This window comes from Paroedura picta, chromosome 12 (genome assembly GCF_049243985.1).
Source record: "Paroedura picta isolate Pp20150507F chromosome 12, Ppicta_v3.0, whole genome shotgun sequence".
NCBI classification, from domain to species: Eukaryota; Metazoa; Chordata; class Lepidosauria; order Squamata; family Gekkonidae; genus Paroedura; species Paroedura picta.
The window spans coordinates 26409210-26428642 of NC_135380.1; the positions used below are offsets into that span (position 1 = coordinate 26409210).

Below are 19433 nucleotides of genomic sequence, written 5' to 3' on the forward strand. Positions count from 1 at the left end.
GAAGGGACATTGTGTGTAGAGGTTTTAAGGAAACATTGTAAGGCCTTTTGATCTGCAAGGATTTACCTGCAAGCATTCGCTTGGAGTTGAGGGATAAATGTAGTTTTGCTCGAATTTGTGTTCTTGTCCTTGGAATTGTAAGCCTCCTTGAGCTGTAAGGGAAGGATGCAAGTGTAACTGTTTTAATAATGGAACAGTGGAAAAGGAACAAAGCAGAAACACACCATGGACACAGATGCAGGCGTTGAAGTGAGCAGTTACAGCAAAATTGCTGGGGGTGGGGGGCACACAACCTAAGGAGGAGGCTGGGAGAAGGAGAAAATAGAGCTTTGATTCTATCTAAAATGTTTATATGTTGCCAGCAATACCTGCAATGGGTTGGGATCAATATTTAAGGTGCCTGCAACATAATTATCCAGGGAGCCCATGCAGAATGTGTGTTCTCCCCCAAAACGGATTTTCTTAAAGGGTCATTCTAGGAGCTGGAAGACTTGGGCTATGAAAGCTTGCTGGGTGACCTTGGTTCAGTCACACACTTGCAGCCTAACCAAACCGAGGAAAAGCTGGAGGAAAGGAAAATGATGAAAGGGTAGCCTACCATCTCCCCTTCCCTACCTTACATTCATAACAACCCTGTGAGATTGGCTCAAGGTCACCCAGCAAGCATCATGAGAAAATGGGGATTTGAATGTGGTTCTTCTAGATCCTAGTTCAGGGGTAGTCAAACTGCGGCCCTCCAGATGTCCATGGACCACAATTCCCAGAAGCCCCTGCCAGCAAATGCTGGCAGGGGCTTCTGGGAATTGTAGTCCATGGACATCTGGAGGGCCGCAGTTTGACTACCCCTGCCCTAGTTCAACACTCAAACCATTTCACCAAGCTGCTACTCTAGACATAATGCAACTTGCCGGACAGAAAATACATAGCACTCCAGCAGCTCTCCTGACCAGGCTGTATTCCAGAGCATAGAACACTACTCCGGTATGGGCTTGGTGGGGAACTGAGTCACTGGCACATAAAAGCCCCAGCCCCTCCCCAGTAGAAACCCCCTCCTCTTGCATTGTAGCGAAGCAGGCTGCAGAACTAACTCTCTGTGCTCCTTGTCCCCTGCAGAAGCTCCAAAGCATTTCCCAGGAGACCAACAACGACGAGGACTACGATGACTGAATCCCTCCCATCCAAGCTGAAGGAAAACCAGATGTGACGGATGAGTGTGGCTCAACTGGAAACGACAGGGAGGGAACGGGGAGAAGAGGGGCTTCTAAAAGGGCACAGATGTTGGTATTTCCCTAGCCAACGCCAGAAAGGCCTAATCTGTGAAGGGACTGGTTTTGAAAGAGAGGCCAAGGCTGCCTGTAGGTCCGGGCGCAATAGCCCAGCGAGTTGCAGAAGGCCTTCCTAGAAGGGCTTGCTGTCTGCAACCGTTCCCCACTAGCCCCTTCAGCCACCAAAAGCGCCACCCCCAAGAATTGAGAGCTGTGGCTGCCTGGGGAGGCTGCCGCTAGTTCAGTATTTCTGCACCAAGAAGCTGTGAGTCGTTGCCTGAAGGCAGCCACCTTAGGGAACAGTTCAGCAACAGAGAACAAGGTGGGTCAGTTTTCCCTAAGTGGGAGGAATGAAGACCTGAGCTCTTGAGGATGCCGGCACGAGGCCCCCATCCTCTTTCTGCTCGTACGGCGCACACTTCTGTAGCGTTTGAGTGTCACAAACCCAGAAAATAGTCCAGTTGCATAGCCCTTCCTCGATATCACAACTCAGTGACTACCGACACCCTGCATTTCACCAGAAAGTTAGTTTTATAGGACACACAAATGAACACTCAGCTAAGGCAATACGTAGAACAGGAAAATTTACTGCGACATTGCCCTTAGATCGGACCCAGGTTTTATAGGCACATGAGTAGAACCTTCCCCCCATCGACGGGAGAACCAAGGGGAAGTGTTTGAACCCAGACGGGTGCTAAATGTTGGAGCCAAGCAGGCTGGACATCTGCTCATGCTTTTAACATTTCAAAACAGAGCACCGGATCCCACCGCTCTGAAAGAGGAAGAAAAAGGGGGGAAGGCAATGATCAGAGAGGCTTATGTTTTTTACTCCTCTGAGCAGAGCCCGCCCGGAGAGAGGGAGAAAGGGGGGAAGCAGCAATCAGGGTGACCTGGAAAGACCAGAGAGGGGATTTGAAAAGGCCCCTGGGTGGAACCGAATGAACATCTCACATTGAGACCCGGAGAAGAAAGCCAGTCTCCTTCTGGAGCAGTCATCATCACTTTGGGGAGGAATCGCTCCCTCCAGTGCTTGTAGAAGATGCCCCGTGCCACGGACCCCTTCAAGGTAGTCCGAGGCTCGAGCCCTTGTCAGGAATGCCAAGGTGACATTGCCAGGACTGAAACAATTAGCCCTGGAGCAGAAGAAACGCGTCAGGTGCAAGCAAGAGGATCTTTGGTGGCCTGGTTGCCATCATGGAGCCCTGAGCTGGATAGTCCAAGCAAACCCAATCCCATCAGATCTCAAAAACTAAGTAAGGCCAACCCTGGTTGGCATTTGGAAGGGAGAGCTCTATGGCTTTGGGTGGCTGTTCCTCCAAGGAACACTAGGGGCTATGGTCCAGAGGTAGACGGTGGGAAGCCACCTTTGAATGTCCCTTGCCTGGCTGACAGACAATCCTTGGGTTTCCTGGCTATGAGACACACACGGCATGTGAGAAATCAAACCCATCCCAGAGAACAGGAAGTGGCTATGTGGATGTGCCTTTGGCTCTCAGTGTTCAAGTTCTGCATGAATCTTCACACTGTATGTGCCATGGAGGAAGAGCGGCCATGTCTGTGACTCCAGGCAACCTTCCCCTCCTCTGTAGCAAGGTACCTCATTACTACTTTAGCCCAAAGACCACAAAATTTCTACAGCGGAGGAGGGTGACGAGTGCCCACCTTAGTTTACCAGGAACGCCCGAGCTGTCAGTCTGAAAGGCGCACAGAACAGAAAGGATACGCAGCTGAAGGCCAGGAAGGTCTTTTGAGGCTGAAGTCATAAGCAACTTGCTGCAGGATCCTCGCCCCAGCATGTGCCCCCCAGCACCCCCTGCCCTCCAGGTACCCCTCATGGAACAAGCCCAATAGGAGGCCCTTGTTAGCTGGAGCAGGATTTAAGGGAGAAGATTTAAAGAGAGAGTGGAGTGAGCCTTGTCTCAGGAGCCAAGCCCAGGGGGCAGAGGGAAAATTACAGACAGCAGAGAGCCCCATTCCATGCAGCGTGCAGGAGGCCCTTCTCTCCTGGGCTTGGGGCAAGGCACAGAAGATCCAGTGTGCTTTTTCGTTCCTCTGCTAAGTTGGCTCCTCAAAGAAGTCTTGCTGTGAAAAAAAAAAGGGTGCCCCCACCCAACTCCCCAAAGCCAGTGATGTGCACAGGCTTCTTCCAACAAAAATAAAGATACCTAGCTTGTCAAAGTTATCATTCTTTTATGAGAGTTCTTCAAAAAAACGTTTCCAGTCTATTTACACAGCTGTGGCAGGGGAGAAGGATGGTGCGCCCCACATGCCAGGCCTTTAGAGACGCAGGGGGGCCATCCAGGGGAGGGGGATAATTCAGTGTCCTTGAGCTGTCCTTGAGGATGGAGGTGTGCTGGGGCTGGGGTAGGGTCACCACCTCAAGAGCTCCCCTTCCGCCTCCTCTGGCAAGGCTTCGTTTTTGCGGAAGACGAAAAGGCTCCCATGCACCTCGGGCAGAAGTTCGTCGAGGGAAGCCACTACCGTGTTGTGATCCTTCAGCATCTCTGGGTAGCCAGCGCTGGCACCTTCTATCCGCAGGGAACGCCGCACTGGAGTCAAGAGCTTTGTGTCTGGCCCTGCACACAGCTCTCTCACTCTGAAACACAGAGAAGGTTAACACGGTCAGCTGCTCTCCTTCGCATGGGTCCCACTCTAGAGAGCAGGGCTTCTTGCTCTCTCGGGCAAACCACTACTGGGTCACAGTGACCAGCAACAAAATACCTTAGAGTTCAGGCTTGCGTATCTTTGCCAAGCCCCCGCCCCCCACATGCACGCTGTTGCGGACGAGAGGTGCTATTCAAATTGAGCCCCTTGGCACTGCATTCATTCCGCTTCTGGCCGGCCCGATGGTTAGCGTTTTGGGAAAGGCGGGCTCTGGCAGTGGAAGAAGCACTGGAGCCTGGGGACGGCCATGACCCACTTTTCTGTTCCTGAAGCCATTTGTCCGGGCTTAAAAGCACCCAGCAGCTGTCACCAAGCAGGAATGGTGTCAACAAGAAAGCTGGCGTGCTGCCACTCAAGCTACAGGCTCCTCTGCCAGCTCCCCTACGGGGAAAGGAAGGGGACCAGAAGACGGGAGGGGCAGAGGTAGGCCAGGGCCCTTACCTGGGCAGTGGAACAACTTGTAGCTTGATGCCTGAGACCGGCTGGAAAGCCTGGCGTCGCACGGTGCTCGGGGGACTCATCTCAGCCTGGTCCCTGGCAGGCAGAGGACTAACTTGAGCAGGGATCTCTGTGGAAGAGACAAAAGAGCTGCAAGGGACATAGAACTGGATGGCCAAAGACTGTGCCCTGGAGGCAGAGAAGAGCCTGAGGCACGGTCCTTGTCTCCCCAGGGTGGTCCAGACATGCTGAAGCTTGACGGTAGACTGCCGAGATGAATGGCGCGGGAAGCATTACAGCCATCGCTCTTTCTTAACTCTGCCACCACATGCCTTGAGAACTCCCGCCTTGGGGCAGGCTGCTGCTGGGTGTTGGATGGGCACTGATCCCTGTCCCAAAATGCTTGCTAGCTCAAAATTCCAACGTGGCCCTTGCCCCTCAGGGCACAAGCCTCAGAACCTGTAGTTCAACATGTTATCGCAGAGCCAGCTGTCTGGAGCTTATTGGTCAGCTCAGTGAGTGGCCTCCTACTTCCTGGACTCATTCTGCACATGGAAAATAATGCACTTTCATTGTGCTTTTGTGGCTGGCTTTTCCTGTGCAGAACAGGAAAATCTGCTTCTAAGGTGCATTCAAGTTGCATTAACACTTGGGTGCAGAATGGGCCTAGGTCACTGTGGGAGCAGGAAGTTCCCCCCACTTTTCTTTCCCAATCCTGTAATCCCTTGAAGCTGTAAGAGTACCCCCAAGAAACCCACACTTCCTACTGGAGACGCCAGGATAACTAAGTGGCATTGACGGAGCCCTGGTCCAAGCACACAACTTGGGCTTCTTGTGTTAACAGATCCTGGGAGGTGACCTTGAAGGGAAGGGACAGAAGAAGTTGACCTTTCCTCCTCTGTCCTCCCACTGAGTGGCAGGTATAGGCTTCCAGGTGAAACCCTGACCACTAATGAGCCCACACCTGGGAGGGAGAAGCATGGGCAGTCAAAGGAGCTTTCCCTTTCCTGAGTGAGAAGCAGGTCTGCCATGTTGCTGGGTATGGGATTCCAGCCTCAGCTGTTAACCAGTGCCTTTTCATGAATGCAGGAACCACTTTTGTCCCTTCTGTATTTCTTACCCTGGGTTGTCTTGCCTGGGTTCTTCAAAAGATCAACGACAACCTCCTTCAACTTCTGCAGTGGCTACAAAAGACAAAAAGCGACTCTTGAGCAGACACGCCTGACATGCAAGGCAGGGGTGCTTCAGAGCACTGAATGCTCTCGCTATGGGGGGAGGTGTTGATGTCGCCAAGGGGGCTCCGGCTCAGCAGGGAAGAGCTCTCGGCCGGATGAGGAATGCAGCTGGGGATTAAATCCTCGGCATTCCCGGCTGCTTTGCTACAGAGGTCATGCGTACCCATATCCCGGTTTAGGAGACCTTGATCCATGCATGTTTATGGACTGTGCAAATATGTTCTCTATTTTTTTTTGACAATTCTAAGAAAGTAAACTGAACATTCATTCCAAAGAAATGGGGGAAAGGGCAGAGGAAGCCTCCCACTTGGTATGAGCTGCATTCTGAGCAAACTGCGGCCCTCCAGATGTCCACGGATTACAATTCCCATGAGCTCATGGGAATTGTAGTCCATGGACATCTGGAGGGCCGCAGTTTGACTACCCCTGCTTTAAACAATCCAGTTTTTTCTCCAGCCTCTTTTTGTTGGCTGTGTAGCTATTCAGACACTCATCTCGTGTGTTGTTTTCCCCACACTTCCTATAAACAGCCAGGACTAGAATTAGAATTGCTATAGCTGAGCTTGTATCAAGAGTCTGATAGGGAGGGGTGCTGCATACTGCCGGTCAACAACCCCCCTCCCCAATTCACCCACCCTGTCCCATCCCCTACTTCATCCCAGGAAATTCTTGCCTGCCTGCACCTCTCTTGAAGCTTTTAGCAACACCATTTTGTTCCCTCTCTGGTGCCCTTCCAGGATCAGTGGACAGGAAGCCTGCTCAAGACAGCAACCCCCATGGCCTCAAGAAGTGATTTCCCCATGCAAGGCTCCCCCTTTGTGGGGGTCTATGGTTTAGGGAGCAAGACCTGTGATCGCTCATTTGTGTTGCATCACCCCTAATTCCCATGGCTGGCAGCAGACACCTCCCCTGCCCTGGTTTAGGTTACAAAATGTACCCACAAGGCCTAGGAAAGAGAAAACAGAACGTGCAAATTGCCCGACTGAATCCAAGCACAGAATTTACTCAGGAGAACCAGCTAGCCACTGTGCGCCAGGCACGATGATCCTAAAGCAAAGCAAGCCGCTGATGGCAAATGGAAAGCTACTCACCACAGCCCCGGCACGAACAGCCGCTTCGTACAGCCCGGCCACGTCGAATGTGCCGTGTCGCGCCAGCAGGTTTGCTTTGCAGATCCAGAACTGGGCAAACTTCTCTGCCTCCGGGATCTGGGAAAGCATGGCCAGGATCTCTTCTGAAGGGAATCCCTAAGAGGCAACAGACAGGATTCAGAGCAGCACGGGTTAAAAAAAAGAAAACGGAAGGTCAGCAGGAGCAGTGAAACACATTGCCTGTGCACACAAACTGTGGTCCTCCCTTGGCCATCCGTAACTGAAGACATCGTGGCCGATATCATGCTTGCCGGGTGGCAGTTGCCAGACGGTGGACGAAAACTGGGCTTGGGGTGGGTCAGAACAAGTTTTCACTAAAAGGCCAATCATTGGGGGGAGCTGACTTCCCCAGCAGGAACAAGGTGGCTTTGCAGGCACTGTCTGGAAGATGGCCTTAGCAACCATTATCAACAGAGCCCTTTATTTTGTATTTAGAACTGATAAACTAATCCGAACTGTACTTAGAAAGGCAGGATAAACACAATGAGATAAAATAGTTTGCTGTCTGCTCATGGGAGGCCTGACCCTGAACAGGAAGGCACCAGCTAGGAGTCATTTACGTCCAGAACTGGACTGTAGCTTGCATAGTGCGCCTACAAGGCCTGGAAGTGCCCCTTTTCAAAACAGGACTCACACATTGTAGTCCAGCTCTAATTTAGATTTCGTGGAGGGAGAAGTAATTTGTTTCCAGACCCTAATTCAGTTCCAGAGGTTTTGCAAAAGCTGCAACCTGTTCTTCTTCTTTGCAGAAATAGTTCAAGCCACAGAAGCTGGTAGCTGTATATCCTGGGGACCTGGAGACAGTGCCCCTTGCAGGAGGCAAGGCTGCAGGATAACATTACAAAGCTTTCGGGGTCAGGTTGGCAGGATGCAACCCCAGAAATGCTATAAACTTTTGAAAGTACCAAAGAAACAGGAGCAATGTGACATTTTCCTAACCTGGTCCCCCATTGGTCCCTTGACTCCACATCTTTTCTCTGCCTGCTGTGGGGTACATAGCCCTACTTGTTATGGAGAGCAGGTAGGACAGTGGGACTCGGAGATGAACAAGCAAGCAAAGCCACAATAGAACCACCTTCTCCAGTTGTAGACACTTAAGCCTCATCCCTAATTTACATCCCTGCAACTTCCCCTACACCAGATGAAAGCTCCAAAGCCCACCTCTTCAGCAAGCTTCAGGCACTCGGTCAATGTACTTGAGATCTTCTCAATCAAGCTGCGATCCGTCCTCTCCTCCTCTTCCCCCAGGCTGTTCCAGAAGGACTGGTTCAGACTCGCCCTTTTCTTCCGAGGCTTTGCAGCAGGCAGGGTCATCGGTGGCCGCTTGTAGGATTTCCCTTGGGACTTTAGCCACTGTTCCAACAGCTTCCTAGTGGAAAAACAAGACGACGTCATCAGGCTACCAGTTTCATGTCCTACATGCATGCGAGCCTGTGCAGTGGAGTGGAGCATTGGGCTTGGACCAGGGAGACCCCAATCCAAGTCCCCTTGAAGCTCTCTGGCTGAGCTTGAACCACTCTTTCCTTCAGGGTTGTGATGCTAAAACAAGGGTGTATTGGGGTGCATGAATGTACGTTGTCAGGTGGCTCCAAGGTCATTAATGAGATTTACAAGGACTCCCCTCAACATGCAAACAGCAAGCAAGTTCATGGCCACTGCCACCCACTTGGAGGGCACTTCCTGTCTCAGCCCATTTTTTCAGCCCTCGTTCATGCATTGACGTTTGTGGGCATGGTTCTTGCAGTCATGCAAAAATAGGGAAAGTGAAATGCAAAGGATGCCGGCTGCAGATACAGCCTGGGAGGACTATTAGCCAGTAACTTTGACCAAGTTGGACATCAGGCCTTTCCCCTGTTACATCTTAACACCCTTAGGCACCGGTCGGGGTGGAGATTTGGAACAGATGGGGAGGGGAGGGTTGCTGCTGTCACTGCAGGAAGAATGGGGTTTAATGTTAAAAGGTAAAGGTATCCCCTGTGCAAGCACCGAGTCATGTCTGACCCTTGGGGTGATGCCCTCCAGCGTTTTCATGGCAGACTCAATACGGGGTGGTTTGCCAGTGCCTTCCCCAGTCATTACCGTTTACCCCCCAGCAAGCTGGGTACTCATTTTACCGACCTCGGAAGGATGGAAGGCTGAGTCAACCTTGACCCAGCCTCATGGGCAAAGTTTTCAGACGGCTGCCTTACCACTCTGCGCCACAAGAGGCTCTTAGTGGGGTTTAATGTAGGGATTGTTTATATTTTATTGTGGGGGTTTTAATGTTGTAATCCTTTGCAAGCCAGCTTTGCAAAATAAAAAGGTAGTGCTACAAATAAGGAGCTGAAAAGGAGACAGCTCCTTACAGGGGCAGCACAATATGAAGAAGACAATGGGGGGGGGAGAATCTCTTTTGCATGTCACAACACACAGCAGAGTCACTCATGTTTCTGCTTTGCCATGAGAATTCATGGGAGCCTCCCATGCCCCACAAGAGAGATGCTAAAGTCTAACAGGTGAGAAAACGTAACATAGAAAGTGGGGGCACAAAAAATTATTCATGAATCTGTTTTGCTGTCCCATTCCTCAGAGAAAACTCAAAGATTCACATCTATCAGGGCCACTCTTGGGACAAGGTTCTGATGGAGGAACATTGTGGGAGGTCAGTCTACCTCCGAAGTAAGAGCAGGGTGCAGATGTACACTCCCATCAACCCGCTCTCCACCCCAGAATCTGCTCTGGTCTGATAGCAGATGATCTCTAGGGAAGCCTCAGGACTGGAGAGCGGACTAGACAGATCAACGCAAGCACACTTGGGGCCCAACTTGCCTGCGATCCTGTGTGCATGGGGTTTTGGGCTCTTGACCTGTTCCCATCCCCAGCTGCCTTGACTTCGTTCTTTCACATCTCAGAGTGCCAGTGATTCTATTGGCTGTGCCGAGAGATTTCACTTGCTGGAGCTTCTTACTGCTCTGGTTCCTCCTTGCTGAGCTTCCACACTTGTTGATGCCATCACGTGCAGCCAAAGGGAGAGTCCGTTTTCCTCTTAATTCTGATACCGAGCGGTTTTTCGAGGCACAAGAATTGCTCGGGTGCCTTCTCACAGGCTGAGCCTTGCAAGGAGTCGGCCGCTGCTGCTTCAACCGTGCCGTCTGAAGAGCACCTGGAGCTCCGCCTGTCCTTGACTGTGCTGCATTCTCCTTTTGGGGCCTTAGCACGTTGGTACCTTGCTTTGTTGCCCTGGGATTTACACCCCGGCATTTCATTTCTGGCCTTGAACGAATAGAGGACTGGCCAACCTTTAGTGCAACCAGTGCTCCCGGCACCCTAGGGACTCGCTTCTGAAGATCAGCTCCTTTGAGATGAGCAGAAGGCCCTCTGGGGTTGCGCTGGACCTGTGACTTAGTAGCCTGATAAGTCTGTGCTTGCCTTTTCGCAGGCATGCTGCCTTGGGAAGCGAAGCCTGCATTTGGTCGGCTGTGCATTGTTTGGGACCCAGATGGGAGCCCAAGCTTTGCAGCTTCCTTCTTCTCAAGGCCCAGACGGGACTGGCTCCCCAGGTTGTCCTTAAAAGCCTTTTCTTGCCTGCTCTCCCCAGGATGGTTGGGATGTGTGAGACTTTTTGCAGTTTGCTGGAGTGCTTGAGTCCTCGGTTCAGTGACTGGCTCCAACTTGTTAGTCTTTCTTCCTTGACATAAGCCATATTTGGAGGATATTGTGGTGCTCTGTTTCCGGGTAAGGTTGTCAGCAGAGGCCTTTGAAGGAAGAGCATGCCGCGGTCCCTTTCTTGACAGCCCTGATGGTGCATTCTGGGGTTTCTGAGAGGCAGGAGCGCTAGATGATCTGCTCTGTGGACCTCGGCTAGCAGGGACCGAATATTTTGTCGTCTCCTTCTTCTGCTCGCCTTTTGTCTTGTTCAGGGTAATGGATTTTTTACATCTGGCAGTCTAAAAACAGAAAAGATGCATCTGCCAGGACTTAAAAAAAAACTAGACAGGAATGCTCAGAAGACACAAGTAAGTAAGAAGTTTCTTATCCCCTTCCCCCCACCCCCAACTTAGACCAGGAGGAATCCCCAGCTACAAGAATATTTTTCTGTACTTACTGGGTCTGATTTGGAGGGAATCAGATTCTGCTGATTAGTCTTGTCCTTTAAGTATGGCCTGTTAAGCAAGTGGGGAAAAGCAGTCATTTTATGAAAATTTACTTCCAAAGCATCACATCCATGACTCAATCTGCAAATGGGTAGACACTTGCTTGGGCATAGGCCCTCGCTAGGCTCAGGCAGAACTTATTCTCGAGCACTCATGCTTGAGAATCATTATTTCGGAGAACTCTTCTTAAACATTTCCACGAAAAGCATGTTATGGTGTGGGGAGATGCTGTGGCTCTGTGGAACATCTGCTTGGCATGTGGAAGATCCAATCACCAGCATCTCCAGTTAAAAGGACCAGGTTGGAAATGATGTGAAAGACCCCCACCTGAGACCCTGGAGCACTGAATGGACAATGCTAACCTTGATAGTCTGATTCAGTAGAAGGCCCCTTCGTGTGTTCAACTGGACCACCTGTCAGTCACCTGAGCACGTGCAACTGACCTGGTCAGAATTCAGGAAAGGCCGAAATTGGAATCTCCATAAGCCAGAGAAGCCTTAACTGCAACCTGGGCATCCCAGAGCAGGAGATCACCGAAAAAGCAAGTTCATGTCTTCACAGGGCATGCAATCCCATCCACCACAGGGGTATACTGTATTCAGACCTGCTAACACACCAACCAGCAGCATCTCCCTCTTGAAAAAAGGTCGGTTCATCTTCATCCAGTCCACCCCCTTCCCTTACTCCAGGTACTGGCTTAGCAAATCCACCAACATCCATGGTGGTGGAATGTGCCATCAAGCCATAGTTGGAAACTCCATATGGTTTTCAAGGCAAGAGATGTTCAGAGGTGGCTTGCCTCTATAACACAACCCTAGTTGTGTTCTACCACCAAGAGGAGGGCAGCAAAACCTCCTCCTGCCCCATCTTCTGACCTGGACCCTGGCCTCCAGATAAGACGAGACCACCACAACACAGTGGTCCATCCCAGGAAGGCAGGACCAAAGAGATCCCATGGAAGATGTTACTGGAAGCTGCAGAGGTGGCCTGAAGAACCAGTGGGGGTGTTCTCTGCAAGAGCTAGACAACCCTGAAGATGATCGGCTTTCACAGTAACCGACATTATCTTACAGCCTAGAGAGCAGGAAAGAAAACGCACCCCTCCCCACTTGGCAATGAGAGGGGTTAAGGCAGCCTTGTTTGGACAAACCAGCTTTGGGATGCTGTTCATCTGAAGCCAGAAGACGATAGAAACAGAAGACGAGTCAATATCTGACTCTGCTACATTTTTAGCAATCTCACAGCCAGGGGAAGGAGAGCAGCATGAGAGGCACAGAGTTGCCAACCCCCAATTTGCATATTTGATTTACTTACTTGGTGCTGGGTTGCTTCAGCTTCCCTTTGGCTGCTAAATATTCCTGTAGTTTCCTCCATCGCTCCTCTGTAAGAGATTCAGAGAGCATTAACATCACTGGCAAGATGCCTTTGTCAATGAAGGCGACACTCCAGCTGCTGCCATCAAGAGGCAGTTTCAGAGCCCATCCTGTGGGAACCTGACCAGGGCATACAGTCATCAAGATCTCCAGCTTGTGATACTGGATTTGGCCACAAAGCCAGCACTCTCTGCTTAGCACCCGTGGCAAGACCCAGAAAACTGTCCTCAAGGACAAAGGTGCTCAGGAAAACCCCTAGAATTTGGGGGGAACTGAAGCATGTGAGGGCTTACTTTCCTATCAGACCTAAAATACATCATTTAAAACTTAGCATAGAAAATGTATACAAAAGTATACATTCTTGGTCTTCTATAGGAAGAATTGCAAGCATTTCACGAGAGAGTTGCAAACTGCAGTCCTGGATGCACAAGTAGCTTTAATTTTTGCCAGGAAGAAAAAAAAATGCTGAAGGTAGATAAAGAAATTCTGCAGTAAGCAAAAGGAAGTGTATTATCTGCACAGAAACTTTCTCATAGTCACATTAGAAAGTACAATATGTGAGTATTGTAAATATTTTTTATTTAATAATGCAATACTGCTAAAAAGATTACAACATATTCATAGTTGCCAAAATCCTTTTAATGCAAACCAAAAAAAAAAAAATCTTGAAAATTGTGCATTTCAGAAGTATAACAGTTTTTTCCATTGCTCTCCCGTTTTAATTTTCCAGTCAAAAAAATGAGAAAGTCCTCACACGTGTTCATGCTTTGCATTTGAGTGTGAAAAGGCCTCATCATACGAATAATTTTTACACATTCTAAAAGAAAATATTTAATGTGGGTGTTGCCCCCAATTCAAGAAGTCCTTAGCGAAAACCCCAATTTTCCTTCAGGCCTTCACATCTCTAGACAGGACCCTGACAAGAAAGACAAAAGGATTCATTGGTGGGGCTTTGCACACAAACCTTTACAGTGCATGCCTAACGTGCCAGAGGCCTCTACCCTGGCTGGGTGCGGGCCTGCTAATCACACAGAGCTCTTTAGCATGGCCTGCTTTCAAAAGAGATGTGGCGCTCTCAGAAAGTTGCCCCGGGGAGCTGGTTTGCCTTGCCGGCATCACATTTAAACTCGGGTGTCAGACAAGCGCTCTGCCCCGAGAGCCCCGGCGACAACGCCCCACGCTCCTTTTCCCAACCAGACTTTGCCGTCCCCGTGCAAAGCGCCACGAGGACAGCCGGCCTCTCTTATCTGCATCCAAAGGCCTGGAGCGGCTGCACGGCGAGACCCCCCCCCCCGCACGGATCTGTCCTGCTTTGGCTACCTGCCAGCTCTTTCCCCTTGGCTGCCATGGGCGCAGAGAGGAGGAGGAGGAGGTCTCACCGGCCTGCTGCCAACTCTGGGTTGGGAAATACTTGGAAACTCGGGGGGGGAGGGGGGGGTCCAGCCGGGAGCGAGCGGGAGGGGCCTCCAAAGCAGCCTCTCTCCCGGGAACTGCCCTCTGCCGCCTGGAGAGGAGCGATCGTTCCAGGGGGTCCCCGGCTCCCACCTCGGGACTGGCGCTGCTACTACAGACGCACCCCGAGGGGTCCTGGCCGAGGCAAGGGGAGGGCCCCCGAGCACCCGCCCAGAAGACCCCTCGCCCCTTCAGCGCCGATGCCCAGAGCCCCGCCGCGCCGGACGCCGAGAGATCGTCCCGTTTACCTTGAGCGGCGGCGGCCGCAGCCCGCTTCGGCAGAGGCGGCTTCATGGCAATGCCAAGGGCGGCGGCGGCGGCGGCGGCCTTCCCGGTTGGCTGTGTTCAAACGGGCCAATGGGAGGAGAGGCTCCGGGCTGCGACTCGCGAGCATGGGGTGGCTGCGGGAGGGGCGACGGAGAGAGGCGCGGCTGCGGGCGGAAGGGAGCAGTGGTCGGGGACGCGCTCGGCAGCTCCGCCCGGGGTCCGGCGGGAGTCCCTCCCTGCGCTTCGGACGCGGGGCTGTGAATACGGAGCAGCTCCTCTGCAACAGCGTTGCTCCCCCCCCCCCCAGCCCCTTCTCGTCGGGGGAAGCGGAGTATTTGCTTGCAGTGTGGGTTGCTGCCGTCGCTCATGGGAAGCGTCGAGGCGCCCTCCCTCCCGCGCCGCGAAGGCGCCTCCTCGACGTGTCGGAGAAAGCGGCGTCCGCTGGCCATGGGCCTCGTGCAGTTCCTGCTGCCCCCGGCCTTGGCCTTGGCCTTGGCCCTCTCCCTGCCCGGCGCGGCGCCCGTCAACTTCTGCCCTTCGTCAATCGCCTGGACTCTGCGAGGTCGGCCCTTCCGCAGGAATACGCGGCCTTTGATGTTTGCCAAGCGCCTGGAGGAAAACGCCCCCCTGGAAAACTTGGGCAGGTATTGCTTGGAGAGAGGATTGAACCTTCGCCTCATAAGTTGACGTTTTAAAGGCTGGAGAGCTGCAAACCCGTTTGTACAAAAACATATGGGCTCAATAGACTAGACTTCCTGAAAAAGAGCATGCTGCTGAATTCTCAGCATCACTGGATTGAGGATAACATCCCCATGACGCTGTGTGTGGAGGTGGGAGACGGCCAGAAGTTCTGCAGTCTTGGATTTCCCATTGGTGGTTACGTCACGAAAGATGGGCGTCCCAGTGATGCCAGTGTTATCAGTACGGAGCTTCGTGAACCGGTCACCTTCCAAACATTGAACTTTGTGGATATTACATTCAGTTGCCGTAATGTAGAAAACGAATGCTCTGGCACAGGACTTGTAGCTGCTAAGCTTGACGTGAGAAGTTACACAGGTATACAAATGAGGATAGTCCAGATTGTGCCCCCAATTTATCTTGTTCTACGGTTATTATGGACCCCTTTGGTTTCAGTCCATTGGCCAGTGGATATCATGCGGGGGCCTCGGCCCCTGGGCTGCCGTGGCTGTGTCTGACCTCAATTCAAGTTCCTACAGGGGGGCTGTCCAGGCAGACTGGAGTACAGCACCCGTGGCCCTTGTTATATCCATTGGGCCCTGCTGGATGGGCAGGCCCAAGACACCAGGATGCTCCCTAGAAACACCCCAGAATGATCATCTCTCCTCAGCCTCAGTGTGTTTAGATCTAGGCACCAGCTGGCCGGATATAAGAACTTTCTTTTGTGGTGTCCAAACAATGAACAACTCAATACCTGAAGGCATCTTGGGAGCAGAAATCCTTGGCGTTGTGCCACCTGGTAGGCTGCCATCAGTGCAGCCTCAGAAATGGCAGCATCTTGCTCTTCCCACCAGAGATGGGCTCTTGCAGCCTCGGAGCCTTGACATGGGGATTCAGCACTCCAGCCTAAGAGCATGAGACCAGATCAGTTTGAAGAATTGGACTTGGATTGGCTTTGGAGTCAGATCTAAAAATAAGTTTTATCTACCCATCCAATATAGGGAATAAGTGTAGATATGGTCCTAAAACCCCCGAGAGTCTCCATGACATGGAGAGATTGGGGAAGGAAGCCCTGTTGGATTTGTATACTATTATTATTTTTGTGGGTAGGAGGAAATGGCAGGGAGAATGGGGTTAAGCAATTAAAGATGGGGATGGGGGGAGACCCAGTAGCAGCTAGGGATTCCAACAATTGGGGGGGGGGAAGTACAGAGGTAGGCAAAGGGATATTAAACGAAGGGGCCTGAGATATGGATAGGCGCAGAGCCCTTCTAACCATCATCCCATCCCAAGAGACGCAGGGGAAGAGGCTAAGGGAAATAGCTCAGCTCTGATACTGATGTGCAATGCTAGGTCTATTAATAATAAGAAGGCAATTTTAAAAAAACAGCCATACACCTTTCCCTCAGAATGATACTTTCTTCATGAAATGAACTCCACAGTACAGTCCTAAGAAGAAGAGCCTTCCATTTCTTACAGAAGGCAGGACTAGGGGGAGGGCTCACCCAGGAGGGGAACCTGGGAGGATTTGAGATGGCAAACCGACTGATAAAGCAGTGGTCCCCAACCTTTATTAGGCTGGGGACCGGCAGGGCATTGGGCCGCGCCCGCAGGGACCGCGCAGGCCACGCCCACGCTTCCAGCCGCGCCCGCGAGCCGCGCCCGGCCGCGCCCGCGGGCCGCACCCGCGGATCGGGCCGCACCCGGCCGCGCCCGCGGGCCGCACCCGCGGATCGGGCCGCGCCCACGAGCCGCGCCCGGCCGCGCCCGCGGGCCGCACCCGCGGGCCGCGCGGGCGCGGCCCTGATTCCCTCTCCCCGCCCTCCCGCAGTAAGTAGCTTCCCGGGCTGCAAGCTTGCGGCCTGGGAAGTTTTTTACTGTGGGGGGGAGGGGCGGGGAGAGGGAGCCGCGGCCCGGCGCCATGGCCTTTGCGGCCCGGCGCCGGGCCGCGGCCCGCAGGTTGGGGACCACTGTGATAAAGGACACAGCAGTTCTGGCAAGGAAACTTTAGGTAGGTAGACATGGAGGGAAATTTGTGCCCAATAGTTGTCAACCAGCTACTTAATGTTATATTTAACTCCTGCTGTCTGTGCAACTTTTTTTTTTGAAGGGACCAAGGAGAAATATAGGATTGAGGGTTTTATTAATGTGGCAAGCAATTTAGAACAGCTTTGCTGGCTGTCAGATGTCATTGCAAAGGGAGAAGAATGTTATTAAGATACTTGTGACATCCAATTGGATGCCTACAACATGCTTTATGGGCCCTGCCTCTGACAATGGCCAAGAATGCTTTCTGTACAAATTACTGCAGCTGGTGAACCAGCAGCTGATCAAAGGTGCTTCCTTGCCTCATGGATCCGGGGGATGAATCTAGGAGTATTTCTACACCACAAGCTTGCATTCTTGGTGATAATACAACTGCACAGAGGACAGTTTATACACCTATTATATCTGCAATCCTTTCAATTTACAGCATTTCCATTTTGCCTGGATTTAATTTTAGCTTATTCACCTTCATCCAGTTATTCTCCCCCTCCAGGCATGCGGTCTGGATTGACACGTTCACCTTCCTCCATGCAAAGGAGGTAAAATGTCATCTGTACTTTTAGTGAAAATTTACTTTGGTTATTTGGATAGACATCCTCATGGTTTCCTGTAGATGTTAAACAGTGTTGGGAGCAGGGTGGAACCTTGAGGAATCCCATAAAGCAATAAGCAGAGCAAAAGTTCTCCAGACTACTTTATGAGATGTAACATCCAGAAATTCTGTGAATTTAGGCAGATGGTGAGTGGGTGGGTAGTAAGGGCTGTGTCAGTGCTTAGCTCTGTGGCCTTTTCTGGCATGCCCAGGGAAATGCTGATTGCCACTTTGGGGTCAGAGTGGCCAGGGATTCTGGATATTTTTTGGGTGAGCATCATCTGGGCATGGAATTGAGGTCACTTGGTGCGTAGGTAGTTGTGAGTTTCCTTCATTGTGCAGGGGGTTGGTCCAGATGGCCCTGGAGGTCCCTTCCAGCTCTATTATTCCATGGCCAACATAAAATAGTACCTCCCACACCCATTCATGTTAGGTGGTCCAGGAGGGGACCACCATGATTGTTGTGCACCAACAGAGATGCAGTCATCTTGCCAGTAGCACAGGATATATTTGTCAGGCAAAGGTAATTTCAGTCCATGCCTTTACTGAAAGCTGGATTGGGAAGAAACAGGGGTAGTCAAACTGCGGCCCTCCAGATGTCCATGGACTACAATTCCCAGGAGCCCCTGCCAGCGAATGCTGGCAGGGGCTTCTGGGAATTGTACTCCATGGACATCTGGAGGGCCGCAGTTTGACTACCCCTGAACTAGATCATTTATGTCATCAGGAAACACCTGGAGCTGAAAAGCCACCACTTTTTCAACGAAAGAAAAATTTGATAGTGGCTACAAATGATTTATGGCCAAGGATTTTTTTACAAGATTCTTAGCATTTCTTCAGCCAGAGGCATTGAGCCGTCCATTAATGGACTGTTGATAATCTCCATGATCTATTGGACCAAGATGCTGCTGGCAGATTTTATTAGTCAGACTAAACATAGGTTAAGAATACAAGTTACAGAATATGTCTCAAACCTCCCTACTAGCTTGTCCACATCCTAAAGTTGTATTAAGTGAAAAATATCCATGGAAACCTGACAGATGGAGGCATCAGGAACATTCATTGCCTTTGTATCTGATGGATTCTGCATTAATTACGATCAGTTTTACCTGCAAAGTATTTAGTCAGTTGGTCACAGTGAGTGACTCCCGTTGCATTCTGGAGGCTGAGGTGTAATGGTCTCCTTAACACTCAAAAATGGTGTTGCTAGATGATACCGCATGAATACCATGGGGGTGAAAAAGTAGGTTCTTTCATTTTATCACCACTGGAGTCGTTTTAAAGCCCTGTTGGCACTGTCATACAGTTACATACGCCTTAGGCCTTTCCAAAATCATGCTGAAAGCAGAGGGAGAGGATACGGCTCATTTGCAAAGCACAGGGCTTGCATGCAGAGCATCCTGGTTCAGCCCCTGGCATTTCCAGCTAAAGGACCTAATCAGGAGGTGGTGGTGGTGGTGGGGGGATTATCTGCCCAAAAGCCTGGAGAGCTGCTGCCATCCAGAGGAGAGAATGTTGAGCTTCTAAGATTGATGGTCTGCCTTTGAAAAAGACAATTTTGTGTCTTCAGTGTTTCAGACAGGGGGGTCTCATTGCAAAATTCTGGGGAATGTTTGTCCTCTGGCCATGCTAACAAGCGAAGAACTGCCACGTTCCAAATTGTGAGAACTTTCAAGGAGGACCTGAAAGGGGGTTTCAAAGGCATCGCAGTGAGACCTCAAGCCGTCCAGCCCACAGGAATTCCAGGATGAAAAAGAGGTCTGGGAATAGCCCCAAGTGCATTTGTGATCAGTGAGCAGCAAGAAAATGGATTGTGAGAAAGTTTTGGCATTGTTGCAAACGCAACATCGAAGATACAGCAATGCCCATAGACGCTCCTGAATGTCCAAAAAAGGGTGTGTGTTTGTCTCCCATCCAGACAAGACATGCCTGAGTCAACACCACTAGCTGGATGCCAGCCACATGACTGTCTGGCTCATGATCATGGTGGGGTGGCCCCTTGCCGCATTGTTGCAAGAAGCTCCTTTGCCATCTCTTCTGAGACTGCTGGCGAACCTGTCTTCCTTGGCACCCTGCCCCTGCCGTCACGCACCCCATGGAGACCAAGGAAACAGCAAACAGAAAACGGGGACCACCAGA

General features: G+C 51.4%; 2 protein-coding genes and 1 pseudogene across 3 annotated transcripts in view; 2 read left to right on the plus strand and 1 right to left on the minus strand.

Annotated features, from left to right (window-relative positions):
- The window catches only part of NT5DC4 (5'-nucleotidase domain containing 4), a 31054-nt gene extending 27607 nt beyond the window's left edge, over positions 1-3447 (plus strand). For both annotated transcript variants that reach the window (XM_077306976.1, XM_077306975.1), the window contains exon 18: positions 1114-3447. In XM_077306976.1, the coding sequence (XP_077163091.1) occupies positions 1114-1167 (54 nt within the window). In that variant the 3' untranslated portion in view covers positions 1168-3447. The remainder of the gene's footprint in view (positions 1-1113) is intronic.
- CKAP2L (cytoskeleton associated protein 2 like) lies at positions 3436-14141 on the minus strand. Its single transcript, XM_077306974.1, has 9 exons — positions 13960-14141; positions 12201-12267; positions 10838-10895; positions 9562-10679; positions 7915-8122; positions 6694-6849; positions 5488-5551; positions 4371-4497; positions 3436-3861 (listed from the first exon to the last, which is right to left on the minus strand). The coding sequence occupies exons 1-9, from the start codon at positions 14003-14005 to the stop codon at positions 3636-3638; spliced, it is 2070 nt and encodes a 689-aa protein (XP_077163089.1). The 5' UTR covers positions 14006-14141; the 3' UTR covers positions 3436-3635.
- On the plus strand, positions 14104-16317 carry LOC143822022 (uncharacterized; annotated as a pseudogene).
- The last annotated feature ends 3116 nt before the right edge of the window (positions 16318-19433 follow it).

Excerpts from the sequence above, each read along its gene's own strand:
- CKAP2L (XM_077306974.1), bottom strand. The coding sequence starts at position 14,005 with ATGAAGCCGCCTCTGCCGAAGCGGGCTGCGGCCGCCGCCGCTCAAG. Across the intron at positions 5,552-6,693 it reads CTGTTCGTGCCGGGGCTGTG|CCACTGCAGAAGTTGAAGGA; the intron begins GTGAGTAGCTTT and ends TGTCTTTTGTAG. Across the intron at positions 4,498-5,487 it reads CCCAGGCAAGACAACCCAGG|AGATCCCTGCTCAAGTTAGT; the intron begins GTAAGAAATACA and ends TCTCTTCCACAG.